Source organism: Rissa tridactyla, chromosome 7, assembly GCF_028500815.1.
Source record: "Rissa tridactyla isolate bRisTri1 chromosome 7, bRisTri1.patW.cur.20221130, whole genome shotgun sequence".
Lineage (NCBI taxonomy): Eukaryota > Metazoa > Chordata > Aves > Charadriiformes > Laridae > Rissa > Rissa tridactyla.
In genome coordinates this window covers 22,937,026-22,955,032 of record NC_071472.1, presented here as the reverse complement: position 1 = coordinate 22,955,032, position 18,007 = coordinate 22,937,026, and the positions used below count along the sequence as shown (strand labels likewise).

The 18,007-nt window shown below is 38.9% G+C and overlaps 1 protein-coding gene across 10 annotated transcripts in view; it reads right to left on the bottom strand.

Moving 5' to 3' along the window:
* Nucleotides 1-18,007, bottom strand: part of PCNT (pericentrin) — a 104,928-nt gene that overhangs the window by 24,425 nt on the left and 62,496 nt on the right. For 8 of the 10 annotated variants that reach the window (XM_054208810.1, XM_054208806.1, XM_054208809.1 and 5 more), the window contains 8 exons: nucleotides 17,043-17,270; nucleotides 13,158-13,328; nucleotides 11,586-11,738; nucleotides 10,817-10,987; nucleotides 9,436-10,548; nucleotides 3,287-3,808; nucleotides 2,238-2,343; nucleotides 1,664-1,818 (listed from right to left, as the gene is read on the bottom strand). In XM_054208810.1, coding sequence (XP_054064785.1) covers nucleotides 1,664-1,818; nucleotides 2,238-2,343; nucleotides 3,287-3,808; nucleotides 9,436-10,548; nucleotides 10,817-10,987; nucleotides 11,586-11,738; nucleotides 13,158-13,328; nucleotides 17,043-17,270 — 2,619 coding nt within the window. The remainder of the gene's footprint in view (nucleotides 1-1,663; nucleotides 1,819-2,237; nucleotides 2,344-3,286; nucleotides 3,809-9,435; nucleotides 10,549-10,816; nucleotides 10,988-11,585; nucleotides 11,739-13,157; nucleotides 13,329-17,042; nucleotides 17,271-18,007) is intronic. The other 2 variants (XM_054208816.1, XM_054208807.1) reach the window with 1 other exon arrangement.

Genomic DNA, 18,007 nt, shown 5'->3' with positions numbered 1-18,007 from the left:
CTGCATTGAAGTTCAGGGACTTAAGATGTGAGAAAAGTGGTTGCCAGTGTAAACTTGGCAAAAAAATTAATCAGTACTTCAGCCTTGTAGGTTGTCATTAATTAGTTCTTCTGTTTATTTAATCTTCCTTTTCTGTTCAATGTACTAGTAGAAGCCCTTCTTATTATTCTTCCTCACATTCCTTGACAAATTCCCCTCCCACTGTTCCTTAGCTTTCCTGATCCCATCCCTACACATCCAGGCTGCATCCCTATATTCTTCCCAGGTTACATATCCCTGCTTCCACTGTCTGTGCATTTGCTTCTTACACTTTAGTTAAACCACAGGGTTCTTACTCAGCCACGCTTGTCTTGTGCCTTCCTTCCTTGCCTGATTTCTTACACATAGGAATCAAAAGCTTTGGTGCTGTAAGAAAAGTATCCTTAAATAGCTGCCAGCTCTGTTCTGGTCCTTTATCCACAAAGGCAGTTTCCCAGGAAGTCCCACCCACAAATTCCTTAAACAACTGAAAACTCACTCTCCTAAAATGCAGCATCCTAAATCTACTCTGCTTTTCAAAGACAACTCTGTACAATGAATCCTTGGGCTTTGGGGGTTTTTTTGGGTTTTGTTTGTTTGTTTGTTTTTTACACAGGGAAAAACCCTGCTGCCTCTCCTTCCTCACCTGTCTCTTCTGAATTGTTTATAGCCATCAGTTGCATTGCTCCAATCACGTGCTTTGTCCCATCAAGTTTCAGTGATAGCAATTAGATCATAGCTTTCTATGTGCACAGAGACTTCCAACTCCTCCGGTTTGTTACCCATGCTATGTGCATTGGTATAAAGGCACTTCACTTGGGCTGTTGACTGCATCTCCTTTTTGGAGGAACAAGACGCAGTTTTGAGGCATTTCACAGGTATTTCCCTGGTGGTTTCTAATACATCAGCAGCCCCTGGCTCTTCTCTGTTGCTCAAAACCCTATCCCCTTCTCCCGCTAAGTCTAATTTAGAGCTCTCCGTATAGGTTTGGGCAGTTCATTGGTGAAAACACTCTTTCCCCGCTTGGACATATGAGTCACATCAGCCCCCAACAGACCCAGCTTCTCAAAGGTAGATCTATGAACACAGAAACCAAAACCTTGAGTATAGCACCAGCTACACAGCCAGGCATTCATCTGTTTGTGTCCTCCATCCTGGACCCCTTCCTCTGGCTGGGAGGATAGAGGAGAATACCACTTGTGCTCCCAAATCCTTTTAAAGTCGATCTGAGGGACATATAGTCTCTTTTCGTGTTCCAAGTTGCCTTGTTACAGTATTGTTAGACCCTACATGGAAGGGTAGGAGCGTATGACAATCTGTAGAGCTCACCAGACTTGGCAGCTTCTTAGTGATGTCACAAATACAAGCTCCTGGTAGGCAGCAAACTTCTCTAGAGAAATTGTCTGATGGCAAATGAGTGCTTCAGTGACTTTCAGTAAGGAACCTCCAATTACTAATACTTAACATGCTCTTCTGGTGGCACTGGTTCTAATACAAGTGGGTGGTTGCATCAACTTTGCATGGTTGGCTTTTCCTGGATCCTGTCAGTTACTCAATGTGCTCTTCATTCTCCAACCCCAGAGCATCATGTCTGTTATGAAAGGGCACTTCAGAGGATGGTATGCTTCTATTAATCATATATTACCTTCAGCTGTGGTGAAAGTATTTCCTTTTCTTTCATTGATTGCATAATATCTGGAAACATTCCGCGGTACTGCAGATAAGCCATGGAACTAGCATCTAGGTGGTCTGACGTTTGTAGCTCCTGCATTAGTTTAGCTGCCAAATTTGAGCTGGTATCTGAAGAAAGACACCGCCCCCACAAGTGTTACACAGATGAAAAGAACATGAAACCAGCATCACTTGCAAAATAACCAGGATTTCTTCTCTTAGTATGAATGTAGGGTCAGATGAAGTTAGTTGGTTGAGATCTCAACTAACTTAAAAGGTTTTAAGTTGCCTTTAGCACCAGAGAAGGTGCTGTAGTTAAACCACTTGCTAAAACCCCATGTCTCCTTTTCAGTATGTAAAGACGAAAAGGCAAAAGCAGACTTCCACTAGCACAAATATATAAGTCTAAACAAAAGAACCACCTGACAAAGGCATAGCTTTCAAATAAAAGATCTACAGTAAAAGAAAATGGGAGAAAGAGGAAAAGTTATAGTATTTTTATACTGAAGTTAACAAAAGGTGAAAGAAATCTACAAAGTTCAACTTACTGCTGCCATATCCATCGCTCATTGCATCTACAGCAGATGGTCTTGATCTTACATCATCTTGTAAATCAGAAGGGGTTAAAGTTAGATTATCAGCTTCTCTCATCTGCTTGGAAATAATTTTTCATGTTAATTTAGTTTTCTGAATCCAGCTGTAGAGTTTTCTGCATTTATAACAACTTTATTACTAGTGCAGATTTTAACAAATGCCTACTTGATCATAGTGTTTGAGATGGCAAATACCATGACAAATGCCACATTGCTGCTCTTTGGAAGACATTCCATCTCTTTTTCCGCCCCCACCCCACCCCCCTTCAATAGCCTTAAGAAATAGACATGTATTTGTAATTAATTGCCCTTCAAAAGCAAGGCACAAAAACATACAACCAAAGATTAATTTTCTGAAGTACAAACTTTATCTTCCTGTGAAATAATACAGACACAGATATATAAAATAATTCCATTAAAAAGAAAAACCTCTGTTCTCCAATTTTGAAACAGTCTCTTCTAACACTCAGTGACAGATATTTGTAAGTGGTGAACTGTTACAGTAAATTTGAATATCGTGGTAGCAAAAATGTTTTACAGGTTTTAGCTTAACTACTTTCACATGAAGTATTATCACAAATTTATCAGTTACTTCCATGTAGCGTCACTGCAAAAGTACCAGGATTTGAAGAGTCCTCTCAAATCTTCTGAGAAGACAAGAGCAATACCCATGTTTTTACTTACACCGCGTCAGCAACATATAGACATGCAGGATGCAAAACCTGCTGTAAGCAGCTTATTGATCAATTCTAGGTTTTGGAAGACTGTTTTCAGTTATTAGAAGCAGTGGTTAACAGTGTTTTAATACAGGCCAGAATGTGCTCCACAATTTGACAGTGAGAGAGGAACTAAAAATCACGTGACGAGAACATTACTGGAGATACCCCCTTTCGGTGTCTATGTTTCTACTACTCGGAGCCAATGACCCAACAAATGATCCGAGGGGGACAGAGCTGAGCAGCCTTGCTTAATTAGAATTAAATCAGACATGAAATATCACTTACGAAAATCTTCTTCTCCATATCTTGGTCATCAGAATAGGTACTTTCAGAGGAAGCTGGAGTTTTTCTGTCTACTCCCACTGCTGCCTCCTCACTGCCATTTTCATACAGGTTAGAATATCCCAGCAATAGAGAATTATCTTCTTGCATGGATGACCTGGAGTGCATCATTTCAAAATCTGTGCTTTCAACTTCCGAAAAGGGCGTCAGATGAAGCACTGGTTGAAGCTCCATGCTTATATCTTGCTTCCTCACAATCTCAGGCGAGCCCCATAAAGCCATACCTGCAATGAAATTCTGAGAGTCTTTTGAAGTGTCTTTGCCTATGTTCAAATTGTGTTTTGGAGAATTGGGAGTTTGATGAATTTCCAACATTTGCTGGCAATGCTTTTTCAAATTTTGCTCCTCTTCAGACTTGTTGATCACATCCAATTCTTGAGTCAAGATATTTTCTTGTAATCGCTTAATCTGAGGTTTTGGATTTTTATTGCAAGTCGTCAAGTCAAACATAACTTCATCTTTTCCCTACAGTGAAATAACACATATTAATTGTTTAATGGAATTTAAATATGATTTTGCAAACTGAAAGACATGCATTTAAAAATATCTTCTCAAATTTAATAATCATATTTCTTATTATTCCCAGGTTTTATGTAAAAATGATCCAACAGTTTAGTATATTTTTTATGCTAGCTAACTTTTTAACAAGCGTATCATCAATAGGAGACAAAAACCATAATCTTTACAGTAAGCAAATTTATTTCTGCAGAGCTGACTTTTGTATCAATCAAGAAAAAAGGGTATTCCTTGTAGCTATGTAGATAATCTTCCTACTTTCCAATAAAAACAAATCAAAACCTGTTGCTTTCCTAACTGGACATACCTCCTGAACTATCTTAAGGCTTAATTCCTGACCCATGGAACCAGGAAAAACTTGGTTAAGAAGTCTACAGATGGTTCCTATGCCTGCCATTTCAATACAGGAGAAACTGTCAACCATCTGCTTCTAGTCACTGGAGGGAACAGCAACATGGATTCACGTGTCCCATCATGCGACACACAGAGCAGCCACACGTGCCAACATGCTATATCCTAGATTGTGGTACGGCCATACTTGTACCTTTTAGCATCCTGTTCCCACAGGAGTACTCTACCTTTTTTTTTTTTTTATTTTATTTTATTTTTCCAAGCATCAAGGAACAAACCTAGGTCTCTGCAGATCAGCAGCACTGCAGACCATTTCTCAAACTCTGACTCCATAAAACCAGACCAAAGTCTTTCTACCCAACCACCATCTCTGACAGAGGCCCACAGGGAAATACAGCTAGCATGGACACAACAGGTGTCCATCTTCCTGCGTTATTGTGATCCTTGCACATAACTAGCTATTTTCCACCCTGAGCGCTTGGGTATCTGAATGGCCACAGAACCTTTCAAGCATCTTTCCTATAGTGTGAGGGCATGGTCACTGACCAGGCCAAGGCTGGACTTCCACCTTCAAACTGCAGAGACATCTGCCTAATGTCAATACTGTGCCACAGAGTATGCAGATACATCCCTGCCTACCTTACTACAAGGGCTCTCATTTAGTCAGCATTTCTGTATAAAGAGCTTTCTTTCCTTCCTAAAACCTCTTGAAGTTACTGTTCTTTTCCTATGACCTTAATGCTCTTTTGAACAAGCAGGTGTACCAGACACCATGGGAAGGCGGCTGTTGCAGAGCCAGTGCTCCAACAAGTCCCACTGCTTAATCCAGAAGTCAAAAAGTCAAACCTTCCTATCTTTCAGCCTGTAAACCTGTTATTCACTCCACCTGGAGGCCAACATTCAAATGGAACACCTCTGAACCACATCTTGAAAATACCTTTACTCTCATCTTTATAACCTCAGGGATCCAGTGTGGTAGGACTTGCCATCACCAAGTGATTAAGGAACCCTAAGGCTAATGCCCAACTCACTGCAATTCCAGGACATACTGATACCATTAATATAGACACTCCTAAAGGAAAAGTAGGCACAAGTGTGCTCATGGCAAAGGCTGTGCCTCTTCTGTGGCAGAAGGGAGACGCCAGAACATTTATTGAGCGTGCCAAGCTGCAGTTTTCTCTTCTAATGACTCTGTAACTTAGACAGAAGGTCTGGCTACCTTGCTCCCTCCACTTTTTCACCTTCAGTACCCCAGGCACTGAATCCTCTCAAAGGCCCCTCAGAAGCTGTCCCACCCACTGCTTTAAGAGGGGTCTGTTTTCCCTCCTTGCTGCCTTTCTCTCCCACTTCTCTCTTTAAATGAGGAATTTCTGGATCCCTATTTCTGTAGTTCTCTCTCTGTTTTACTGCCATCATCCTGATGAAGTTTTAACAGGACTAAAACAATCTTTCTGCAAAGAAACCTGCCAGACAGCAGAGCTTTGCCCTGTTTTGCGAAGTGGTACCTCCCCAAGCATCCTGCAATCCAAAGTCTACACATCCCAGGCCACACATGCAGTCAACAACTTTCTGTTTGACAGTTCTTTGCTGATTTTTCCTTCAATCGCTCAATCCAAGTCATTTTAAGATAAAAACATTCTTTTGACCTCTTAGGTTCTGTGGCTAAGAGTCTAAATGATGCACTGTTTGAAAAGGTATTTTAATTTATTTTAAACCTGCCACCACGCAAATTTCATTTCATCCTCCATACCTCTTACATTCTAAGATACAGTGAATAATTGTTCTCTCTCTCTTTTTAGACCGTCATCTTAATCCTTTGTTGTTAATCATCCATCTTAGCTGATGAGTCCTAGCCTGTTTTAAGCCCAGTGCTAGCTGCAAGTACTTTAGCCTTTTAGCTGCTCCTCCAGCTTTCATTTTAATAAATTTCCTAATTTCCACATTGTTCACACTTTTGAACCCAAGAATAACTGTAGGGGTTTTTTTTGCTCCTCTAAGAATGCTGCATTTGTTTGTGTTATGTTCACTATTACACAAAGGGTCTTCAATGTTAGCAATTTGAACCAACTGTCATTCACTATTCAGGGTTAAGTAAAGAGCTGCTTAATCTCATGTGGGTTTTCTGTCTTGGTACTCCAAAGAGTAGTCATTTCTTTTCCTCTGAAGATGTTCTGTATAATAGCATTTAGCTAATGCATACCAGAACAGCAGGAAGTACCCAAATATTGCTCTTTTTCTCCTTCTCCAGCTCTCAGGCTCATGGTCACTATCAACTATCCATAGTTGATACTCCAAACCAAATATTGTACTTTTCCTTATACTGGGATAAACTAGATCTGTAGGAAAAGGTCTGTTGTAATGAATGTTTGAAGACATGGTAGTTTGTTTACTTTGACTCAGCATATTCTCTAACTTTGACGATCATCCCTCCTCAGCTTACTGTAAAACTTTTAGCACTTAAACATAGAAATACATATACTGACGTATATATGTGAACTTTTCATAATCTAAGTTTCTACTTGAAAAGTGATTTTTAAATCATTTAACTGCCTCCAGAATTACAGCATACCTTTAAATCCTTCAAAATTTTACCAGTCGTCTCTTCACTGAATCCTAACTCCTTTTTTGCTGAACCCAATTCAGAATTAGGTTCTTCTTTATGAGATGCCACATTCCTTTCATTCTGTGAAGTGTTCACAGCCTTTACCTCTCCCCGCATAGTGTTCAAAGAAAAAATATTTTTGTGAGCTATTTCCATATTCATACGTATCGTATATTTTCCATGCATTCTCAAATTATATCTACAGTAACTATGATTTAAAGTTGTGCATGCACCTCACACTCTGTATGTATTTTACGTGACAAACAGCATAAATAATGCAGTTGACTGGATCTCACAAAGATTTAGTATTTAATTAATTTAACATTTAAATTAAATATAAAGTATTTAATTTAATTAATTTAATTTAATAAATAATTTAATTTAGTAATGTAAGCTTGTAATAAATAATCATTACTAAGCTGAGATCAAGCAGTTGTACTCTTATTCTGGACAAGAGAAAGACAGTGTTGCTGCCTGTGATTTCCACCAGGAAGATGATAACCGACCTTCATGAGCTACCGCTGCTACCGAGTGGCTATTACAACTTAAAAGAGACCTTTAGAGACAGATAAAAAACACAGCCAGTAAATCTGGTACGTAGCATATTTGGTTAAGGCAGTTACTTCTGTTCTTTAAGAAGGGACCTAACAATCACTATCTGTGTAAGCAACGTGGTCCAGTAGACCATTAGACTGGAAGTCAGGTGGATAAACTCTGCTGCTGCCTTGTATACATCCATTCAGTGGTCTGAAGTACATAATTCTGCATAGGTCATTCAACACTATTCCCACCCAGTCCCTTTTTCTGAGGGATTTCTGAGATAACCCTGAATGTACGGTATCACCTAGGCAAATGGCAGTGATCCAAACTAGAACTTTTAAGCAAATAAAAACACCAGTAACGATCACAGATTTTGCATAGCTACACACTTCATTTTGCTTAAAAAATAATCCTAAGTGATTTTACATAGTGATTATCCTATAATTTCTTTAAATAAGGAGAGATGGTATTCGAGTGTAATTTAAATAAGCTACATCCTACATACATCAGTGTATTTCAAAGATAACAAACGAAAGCCTAATGAAAACCCACTGTTATTACTGAGTAGGTTTTAAAATGAAGAACTACACCCTGTTGTGATTGCTGGGCTATGAAGTGAAATGGCAAAGTAATATGAAACATTCTGTAACATCACAGTAACTTTGCAAGTAGGTTTTTACCATTAGCAATACCAATACCAAGCTCAGTTATTTTGCCTAACTTGGAAATAAAGTAATTCTACCTACAAACAACCATTTCTACCTGGTGTTGAAAAGCCATCTTCCCTTCCCACTACAAAGGGGTAAGTAGTACAGTATAAGTCAACCACCTTGGATTTTTATACCCATATCATACTGTCAGTCAGGATCTCCAAAATCCACATAAGCCTGACACCTAACCTTTTTCCTTTCCTATGCACTCAAAAACTTCTCATATAAGCCCTCTTACTAACACTTATCACCTCCGTAAACCAGCCTTAAAAGACAGTAAGCTGGTATATTACAGACAACCACAGCCCTCTGAAAAACAGGTCATCTGGGTCCTAGTGCTTTCCAAAAGTTCACATTAGGTTATCTGGAGCAAATGGTTCTAAAAAAGATTTAAATTTATTATGAGAGAGAGGCACAGTAAATAAAGGTTTCTAAAAAAAAAATATGATACATGACAAAGTATTTTCATGTAGTTCTCCAAGACAGCCATAAAGCATGGCAAACATAGTCCTAGTATTGTGGTTGGTTGAACTTGGCCAGCTGCCTACCCAGCCCCTCTCTCACTCCTCAACAGATCGAGGGGAGAAAATAAGATGGAAAGAGCTCATGGGTAGAGACACAGACAGGGGTATCACCTACTAATTACTTTCATGGGAAAACCAGACTTGACTTGGAGAAAAATTATTTGATTTATTGCCATTAAAATAGATTTGGATGTGAAGAAACAAAGGCAAACATGGAAACAGCTTCCCCCCCCACCCCTCAGCCTTTTCTCCCCAGGCTCAATTTTGCTCCTTCACTCCAAACTCCTAACTCTTCCCCTGCAGTGTCGATATCTGCGCTAGCATGGTCTCTTCCATGGGCTGCTCCTCACACTTTTCCTCCCTCACTCTTCACTGGTTGTGCGGCATTTTGCCCTTTCTTAAAAATGTTTTTGCAGCAGTGTCATGCACATGGCTGACAGGCTCAAGGGTGGAACCAGCTGTGCCCGGCATGGAGCAGCCCCAGCCTTTTCTCAGAGGCCTCCCTACAGCTCCCCCACTGCCAACACCTTGCTACCTACACCCAATACATACCCTAGGATCTGCACCCAAAACCATATCCAGCTCAGAAAAACTGACTGGATTAGGTTTCCATGAATGCTTGCCCTGTTCTTAGTTCTTCCAGGCATCTACCTCTAGCTACTGCTGGAGAAACTACACAAAAATAGACAGACTTTCAACTCACTCATCACAGTTGTTTTTATACCACAGTATTCATCTTCACCCTTTCTTACAGCACTGAAAAGGATAAGCTATAGGGCTTTATATGACACAAAATTGGATTATTTAAAAAAACAAATAAATAATACTCTTAAAAAACAAATCACATACCGGTTTATCAGTAGGGGAAGCCAGTACTGCAAATGACTGATCAGTATTTGCTTCCAGTTCTTCCAATTCCTCCATGCCTTTTTTAAGGGCTTCACCTTTTCTTTCTCTCTGGCAGAACGGCTTGAGAAAGTTAATCTCTTCATGATCATGTTGCTCCTTTGGCTTGTACAACTGCAACTGTGAAATAAGTTCACCTCTTTCCAATTGTAAGGCTTCAAGCTCTTTCACATATGCCTCAATTTGATCTTTCAGTTTTGCAGTGCTACCTTGCAGTTCATTGATTTCTTTCTGATAAGCTACTTCTCTCTGATTCAATGTTTGCACCTGGAAATCAAGTCTAGAAACTTCTAACTGAAGTGTACAAACATCTTGAGCCTGACTTGCATCTCTCTTTTCCAACTCAGTTTGAAGCTCTGCTGCCTCTTTTGTTAAGTACTGCAGCTTGGTTGTGGCAGCTTCTTTTTGATCCGCCATTCTCTTCATTTGCCTGTCCTTCTCTAGAGGATTTGCTTCCCTTTCTCTCACAGTATCTTCAAGTTCTTGAACATGAGAAAATGTCATCCTTGCTTCAACCTCTCTCTGAGAAAAATGTGTTTGGAAAAGGCTGTACTCTTCCTGAAGTGCATCGTACTGTGTTCTCAGAGAGGTTAGCTCTGCAACATGCTGCTCTGATGACTCTCGTAATTTTTGGCATTTTTTCTCCAAAATTTCCACTTCCATTTTGAACTGTGATTCCTTCTCTTCCAGTTGCTGCTGAAGAGCTTCTCTAGCAGTGGAGACAACCTCTAGTTCCTCCTGAAGTTCTCTCACTTTGGAGAGTAGCAATGTATTTTTTCCGTTTGGATCACTATCACCCTGACAATCTATCAGTCCCTTCCTCAACTCATTCTGAAGGTTTTCCACTGGCTTTCCCAATACAAATTGATCTTGGTTGTCACTAACTTCATGACATACTGGTCCAAATTGTGCCAGCTCTTTTTGAAGCTTCTCAATTACTCCATGGAGTTGCTCTACCTCTTCTTCTTTGTCCTTATGCAGCCTTTCCTGGTCACCACGAAGGTGCTCAACAAGTGATCTGAGTTCTTCAATTTCAGATTTTTGGTCTTCCATAACCTAAGCAAAATGATAAGGTTTGAATATTACTGTATGTAGGTAGAACTAGTATTGCACATAGAAGTTTAAATGACGTTTTTCTTCTGAATCACACAGGCATTAATTCACACATTTAACAGCAGGAAGAACTGCACACTTCAGCTGGTAGCTACTCAGAATGCTATCTACTTTCCTAAGAGAATTATCAAATAGTTTTCATTTTCAGTAAGATTTTGTATACCTTGCTTCCCTCAAAATCAAGCAATGAACATACAGTAAGTACTCTTACTTTATTCTCCAGAGTATTCTCTAGCTTATGCTGAAGCCTCTTCATCTGCTCATTCAAGTGATCGATTTCTTGATTCTTTTCTTTAAGTAGGGCTTGTGGGAACGACAAGGATGAGGAATCACTAATACTCAGGTCCTGATTTTGCTTCACATGAAGTTTTGTTAGGTCCTCCTGATCAGAAAAACCAGCAGTCTCATTAGAAAGGACTTACTTTCTCTCCCAACCTAATGGCAGAACAGAGCCAAGGGCTTTATTTAAACACTCCCTTCCTTACTATAATGTTAAAGAACTCAAGAACACGACTGCAGCTACTTTATTTAGATTTGTACCACTAGATTAGATTGCCATAACATTTCTCAACTTTCAAGGTAGGAGATGAAGACGCTAGTTGCCAGACTGACAACAAACTAGTTTTCCAACTTGTAACATTTGCTATGGCTGTAGAGGTCAGGAATGCACACAAAACTGTATAGTGTTTACTAAATGACAACACAGTAGTTCATAATCTGTCACGGCTAGAAAAAAGCTAACCTTTTCATTTAAATCAAATTACTCTAGAAGATAACGCCATAAGCATGAATCTAGAGTGTTGGGTGGTTTTTGTTACACGATAAACAGCATTGGCATTGTAACGGTAATGCGATATTCCCTCGACAAGAGAAACAAAACCAAGTATCTGTTTATAACATCAGGAGATACAGACCATAACCCTCAAGAACAGAGGGCTCTGAAGTTTTAGCTCACGCATACTAAAGCTAAGGAAACCTACCTTCAAGTGTGCATTCTCTAACTGAAGCTGGCTGATGCTGGAAGTGCTAAGGTTTTTTTGCATCTCTAACTGCAAGTTCAGCTGCAATATCTCCTCGTTTTTACTGATCAAATTATCTTTATATAGTTGTAGTTGGTCTAACAAGCTTGCAATCTAAAAAAGAAGAAAATGTGTAGTTGTTTCAATTAAGTCCTCTTAATTAAGCAGAAATGAAAAAAAACTTCATTCATCACCTTATTTACTGAGAACAAGTAACTTCAGCAAATTCTATGATTTAAACTCTCTCTAATCAATTTGCATTAATAAAATATTTGAGGCATAAAAAGAAAGTAAGAAGCTAGTGTTCCACCTCCTCAGCTGTGAAACCTGCAAAGTACTGCAAAGGTTGTTAGTTTTCTTTTAAAAAGATCTAACTACTCATAAAAGATAGGTTAATCTCTGCTCTGAATAATCAAGGCTTGACCACAGATGGAATTTGGCATAAAAATAGGAGACGTGTTAGCAGTTGATGTCTAATGTAATCACAAGCACTTAACACAGTCACCATTCTCCTCCTCCTAGAAGGGAGAAATAACACTGCAGTGCTAATCCCAGTAACAGAGCAATCAGGAAAGTTCTGAACATTGACTCCTTCAACCTGTAAAAGAGTCAATAACTACACATTTCTCTGTTTGTAGCTGTTTGAAAGCTCGACAGCAAAGAGCTATTTGGAAACACTGTGATCTTGCCACTCACAGGTTTTATCACCTCTTGCCTTAATGGGTAGCAAGGTATAGGGGCTCTGAGAATGAAAAAGGCTTAATGGCTCCTGAAGTCAGACTTCATAATAGACTTGGAACTTCCATCTGTAAGAAATTAGTTTTTATTATCTTACTGCTCTTGGAACAATCGTGTACAATTAACTGGAGGATCACCCATGTTTTTCTTCTTTGCACATCCTAAACTAGACTGTATGTTTCAGATATATATATAGATACTATATTAAATACGTAGTATTACATAAACACACAGCAGGGGCATATGTATGTATGTATCTGTGTGTGTAAATCCAGTAAAAGTTCTAAATAATGTGACCAATTACACTGCATTTCAGCTTAGCTTGACACAAGTACTGTACTCATCTCTAACATTCTCTGGTTCACAAAACAGAGAAGGTCAGGTGACACCATTATGTGTAATTGTCCCTTCTGTTCTTAAAAGAATTATCGCTCACTCTCAAAGTCAAATGAAAGTAGAACTAACTGCCTTCTGCTTCACTTCCACATTGGAAGGAAAGGAAAAATCAGTTTACAACAGATATTGATCAATCAGTCTCAAAGTTGACGTGAATCATCACAAGACAGTCTTCAGTGGGAGGGGAGATGGACAAGGGGATGACAAAAAAGAAAAGCAAGATAGAGGAAGGTTAGTTAACACCAAAGCATAGAGAATAGTGGGCAAGAAGACACATTTACTACAACATTAGTTACTGGGTTTTTGAATTCTTAAATTCCCAGCTACAATTCTGCAAAAAATGTTTCTGCAATTATGTGAGTGACTCAAAATTTCACAGGACCCTACCAAAACTCTAACCTCTCTCTCCTTTGCCTGAAGTGCCTCCTGCTCTGCTTGTAACTGCTCCTTTAGCACTGGGGCAGGACTGCCGTCTGCTGGTACTCTGTGCCTCGCTTCATCCAATTTAGACTGTAGAGCAGAGATCTGAATGAGGTTATTGTACTGTTGCTGTTGTAATGCCTCTTTATCCTGCAAAAATATTTTTTTATATGTTAGAATGAATTGTTGTCAATATACGTATCCACCTAACCAGAACAATCCTGCCAAAATACTTCATCATCATCCCTGACAAACCCCAGTACAAGAAGAAAAAGTACGTAATCACAATGGCTTATAAAGAAATAGGAATGCAAACCAAATGAACGTTGTTTAGCTCACTTAAGTTTTTACCCTTTTATTTTTTCTACCCCAAGTTTAACAACTTATGAAAATTTAGCATTCAGTGATAGATTACCTTCTCAATTACAGTGTTTTGTATATTTAATAATCTAAACATCTTGTAGCCATTTCCAAATTCATTACGATACTATATATTTGCCAAGCTAAATTTAAGAGATGGAGACTTAGTTTAATTTAAGAGATGGAGAATTTTGGGTAGATCAAACACCTACTACAAGTACTTCATGTTAAGCCGGAATGGGAAGCACCAGCACTAAGCTTCTGTCAGATCTGTGGTCTGTCAAGCTATCATATTTTTACTTATTAATTTTAGAAACGTCTCCTTTGGTCCTCTTTCTCTCACAGTCCTTCTAAGGAGCTGGGTCAGTCCAAGGAGGAAAACTTCACTTGGAAAGTTGTCCAAACAGCAGTACATATCTTTACTTAATACAAGAAAGGAAAACTGGACAAAAAACCTAAGGCAGTAACTGCCTTTGCTGGTCAACATTATACTCCCCATAGCTCAATACACATATCTCTAATGGAAGAGTTATTTTAGACTCATATGATTTGCCAAAATATTATGTAAAATTTGACCATCTTTTCTCTAATCAAAGAGAACAAAGACCCAGAGTACACAGATAGTATCTTCTGTTCTTAAAATGAAAGAAGCATCAATTAAAAAAAGTGAGAAGTAAATTACAAAGTTAACGCTGTATCATAGTACCAAAACAGCATGCCCAAAACCAGGTATTTAAAACCGTTCATGTCCATACTAAATAGGCCATCTGACTTCCACCCACTAGCACCCAGCCAGTCCCCACTGGCTTTCTGTCCAGTTCTGGGGGCAGTCCAGGGACGCACAGCACAGAAGAGGAAAGGAAGTTATAGGGGAGACAGCCAGTTAGTGTACAAAGCTGTGTCGTTCACAGCTAATATCACTGGCAGGATAAAAAAAATGTAGTAATTATGAAAGCATCACTTGCACTTTTTTTGGGTAGAAAAGCACCTATCAGAAATATTTTTGTTTTTCCTGAAGGAAAAAATGAAAACTCTTCTTGCCATCACAAGAAACCTATGATATTAACCAGTCCCTCAGGTCTCCTGCTCCCGTGTATGAAAGAACTCACTAATAACAAAACCCAAGCAACGAAATAGCCTTTTTTGGTTTTATATTAACTAAAAACAAGACATTACCCATACCACTTTAAAGCTCCTCTTAATCACTGACAAAAGTAACAACGCGCAAAACCAGATTCCTGCAGAACTGGGCTGCCTTACCTCAGATGTTCCTGCATTTACTGGATAGCAGAGCTGCAAGCCTGCCGTAGTTCATGGCGTTTGCACCACTCTGCACACAAGAGTTCAGTTTCTCCTAGCATTCTCCAGTTGCTATGTTCTGAGGTTGCTACAGTGACCCAGCAAAAACAAGTGGCAACCCAGGCAAAAATCAGAGCTTTATGTAATGCACCTTCACAGTAAAACCTGCCCACACAGATGTAGTCTAACGTGGTGCCTTCTTTCGCTGATACCAAAATCCATAGGATGGCAGCCTCCTTAAATGAGACGCATTTTCGAGACCTCAAGCCAAAGGATGAGCAATCATCACAGCACAGCCCTAACCAGAAGCATCAATGTTATGTATCAACCACCTAAACAACTGAAAGGAACTGGACTAGGAAAAAACAAAGACTTGCTCCATGCACATGACAGCAGGATAAATGGATCTGCTAGCTGTGAGTTTAGTCAGTACTCTTTGCAAAAAGATACTGTTCCGTATTCAAAATCTCTCTTTCCAGACCTATTTCTTATTAGCGCTAGTCGCCATTAACTGCAACACCTACACGTTTCATATGTTGTAATTTGGGGGACAGTAATAATCTGTAATTGCCATTTGCATCAACTTTATTTTTACAGAAAAATTTCATGACATGCAATTATTCTTAGAACTCCGCTAGCACTTATGTACTGCATGAAATTGCTTCAAGACAAGCTATTACAATGCCTACAGTTGGCAAATTGAATACTATAAACTTGCCTAAAGCTGATGAATTAGTTTCTTGGAAAAAAGAAAAAAAAAAGTCTGAATTTAGCTTATTCAGGATTTTTAAGAAAGATCAATTTACTGGGACATTCAGACAGCTAAAAGAATATTTTGAACTCACATCGATAAAGAAAGCGTGTTTAACAGAAAGCTAAGATTTCAGAGAAAACAGGAACTTGCTAACAACAGTATCACCGTCTCTATCCACTCCAAGACAAGCCAGAGAAAGCTAATGGGCACAGCTTTTGTATGTTTGGATGAACTCACAGAATAGCTTAAGATGGGAAGGGTTTCTAGAGCTTTCTGGTCCAATCTCTGACTCAGAGCAGACTAACTTGTCACCATTACCACACTAAGCACCTTTTTCAACATTTGGCTGCCCCCAGTATGACCATTTCCCCCTACCATTTAATTGGAATTTCCCTTGTTGCAGTTTATGCTCATATCTTCTCATCCTTTCACTGTGCACCTCCAAGTCTGACTCCGTCTTCTCTATAACCTCATATTATGTGGTTGTAAGGCAACAATAAGGTCTCCACAAAGCTAAACAAACCCTGTTTTCTCAGCATCCCCTCAAAAATTATTTGCTCCAGCCCCCTGATCATCTTGACAGTCCTTTGCTAGACTTGTTTCAGTACACCAACGTCTTTCTTGTACATGGGAGTCTAAAACCAAGCAGTTCTCCAGATGCAATCTCGCAAATGCCAAATAGATAGGAATAATAGTATCTAATAAACTAAGACTGGTTAGTCTATATCACGTTAGCTGAAGCTAAACCAAAACAATATTTTGGTCATTGTTTTTAAAATGAAAAATAATGGAAGCAAATATTTACAGAATTAGCAATTAAACTAAAAAATTTAGCTTAGACCATGCCATTATCAAATCTGCAAACTTGACAGACACACCAACAATATTTAACCAAGGAAAATTGCTGGGAGGAAACTAAAACATATAGTTGAAGAAGGTAGAAAAGGTTACTCAGATGTCTGGTAAAAGACAAATACTTTTGCTAAATGGAATGTAATTCTTAACTCCAAGCTGTGATTCAATCTGCAGTAGTAACAAAACACTAAAAATTTCTGAGTATGGCAAACAGATCTGGCTCCAAGGGCACATAGCCAGAAGAGCTACCAATTAAGATAACATGATTTTAAACACAGTTATTTATTGAAGACCCACGATGGTTAATATTCAGTAACACTATCTTCTCAGGAACTTCCAGAGGAGCAAAAGAGCAGCTCCAATTCATGCAAACGTGACAACTCAAAAAGCAGTCTCTATAGTAAGTAGGCTTATAGTTCATAAAACCGGAGTTTGTTTAAAACTGGCTGTGATACCTGCCATTAGTACAACAGTTTAACTCAGCACTAGGTGCCAGGGATAGTCTCAAACAACACTGTTAACACAGTCATTGATACCTCCCTGAAGACACTGTGTGCATGATGCCACTCCCATTTAAATAAGTATTTAAAAATTACTTGTTTCAATTCGGTTTCCACTTTCTTCATTTTTTGCAGTTGTTGTTCCAAGTAGTGTACAGTCTTTGAGACTTCAGTACTGCTGTGCTCCAGTTCTCGTATCTGTGCCACCAGTTTTTCTATCTCTTTATCACGAGTTGCAATTTCTTGATGTTTTTGCTCCTTTTCTAATAACAGCTTATTGTAATCATCCATCTTCCCTTTTATTTCCGCTTGCAAGGATTCTACCTATACAGAAATCACATTATACAGATATTCAGGCAATATAGGAAGCAAGAGTAATTTCATGGCAAAGCAGGTGGAGTTATACTATGGACTAAACTAAAATCCTAGATGAAAATAAAACCAGGGTGGACAGAAAGGATGAAAAAGTAACTTTCTGAAATCTTGTTTTCCAAATGCAGCAGCTCTTAAATACACATTTGATTATTCTCTCTTAATATTTGCAGCATTCTAGCAAAGCGTGGGATGAAGGCATACTCTCAAAGCCCAGTGGTCATCAAAAGCGGCCTTGTGGTACGTGTGTGGGGGGGTTTTGTTTGCTTGCTTAAGATTAAAAAAACCCCAAGATTACGTGAATTATTACTAATAGCATTAGATGCTTTTATGTAACCTCAGAACCCTCTTCCATTACTTCAAGAAATTCCAGTTTAAAGGAAGATAACAAGAACTGAAAGATATATATGCACAATGTAACATACTCAATGCCTGCAAATCAGAGATCACAGTAGTCAACATAGAACAGGTACTCTTTTTCCAAAAATCACTTAAATGCAAAGAGGATAACAATTTTGCATTTGAGCTCACTGAAATCCAGTTGTGCACAGAGCTGCAGGAAAACAGTCACTCGTTCATCCCAGTAATTAAAGTGAAGGCAAGGCTAGGAGCTTTGGTGTGTAACAGAGACAGGAGAGAACCAGAACCATGTGTGACAGACAGACTACATCAGAAGGGATAAAGTCATT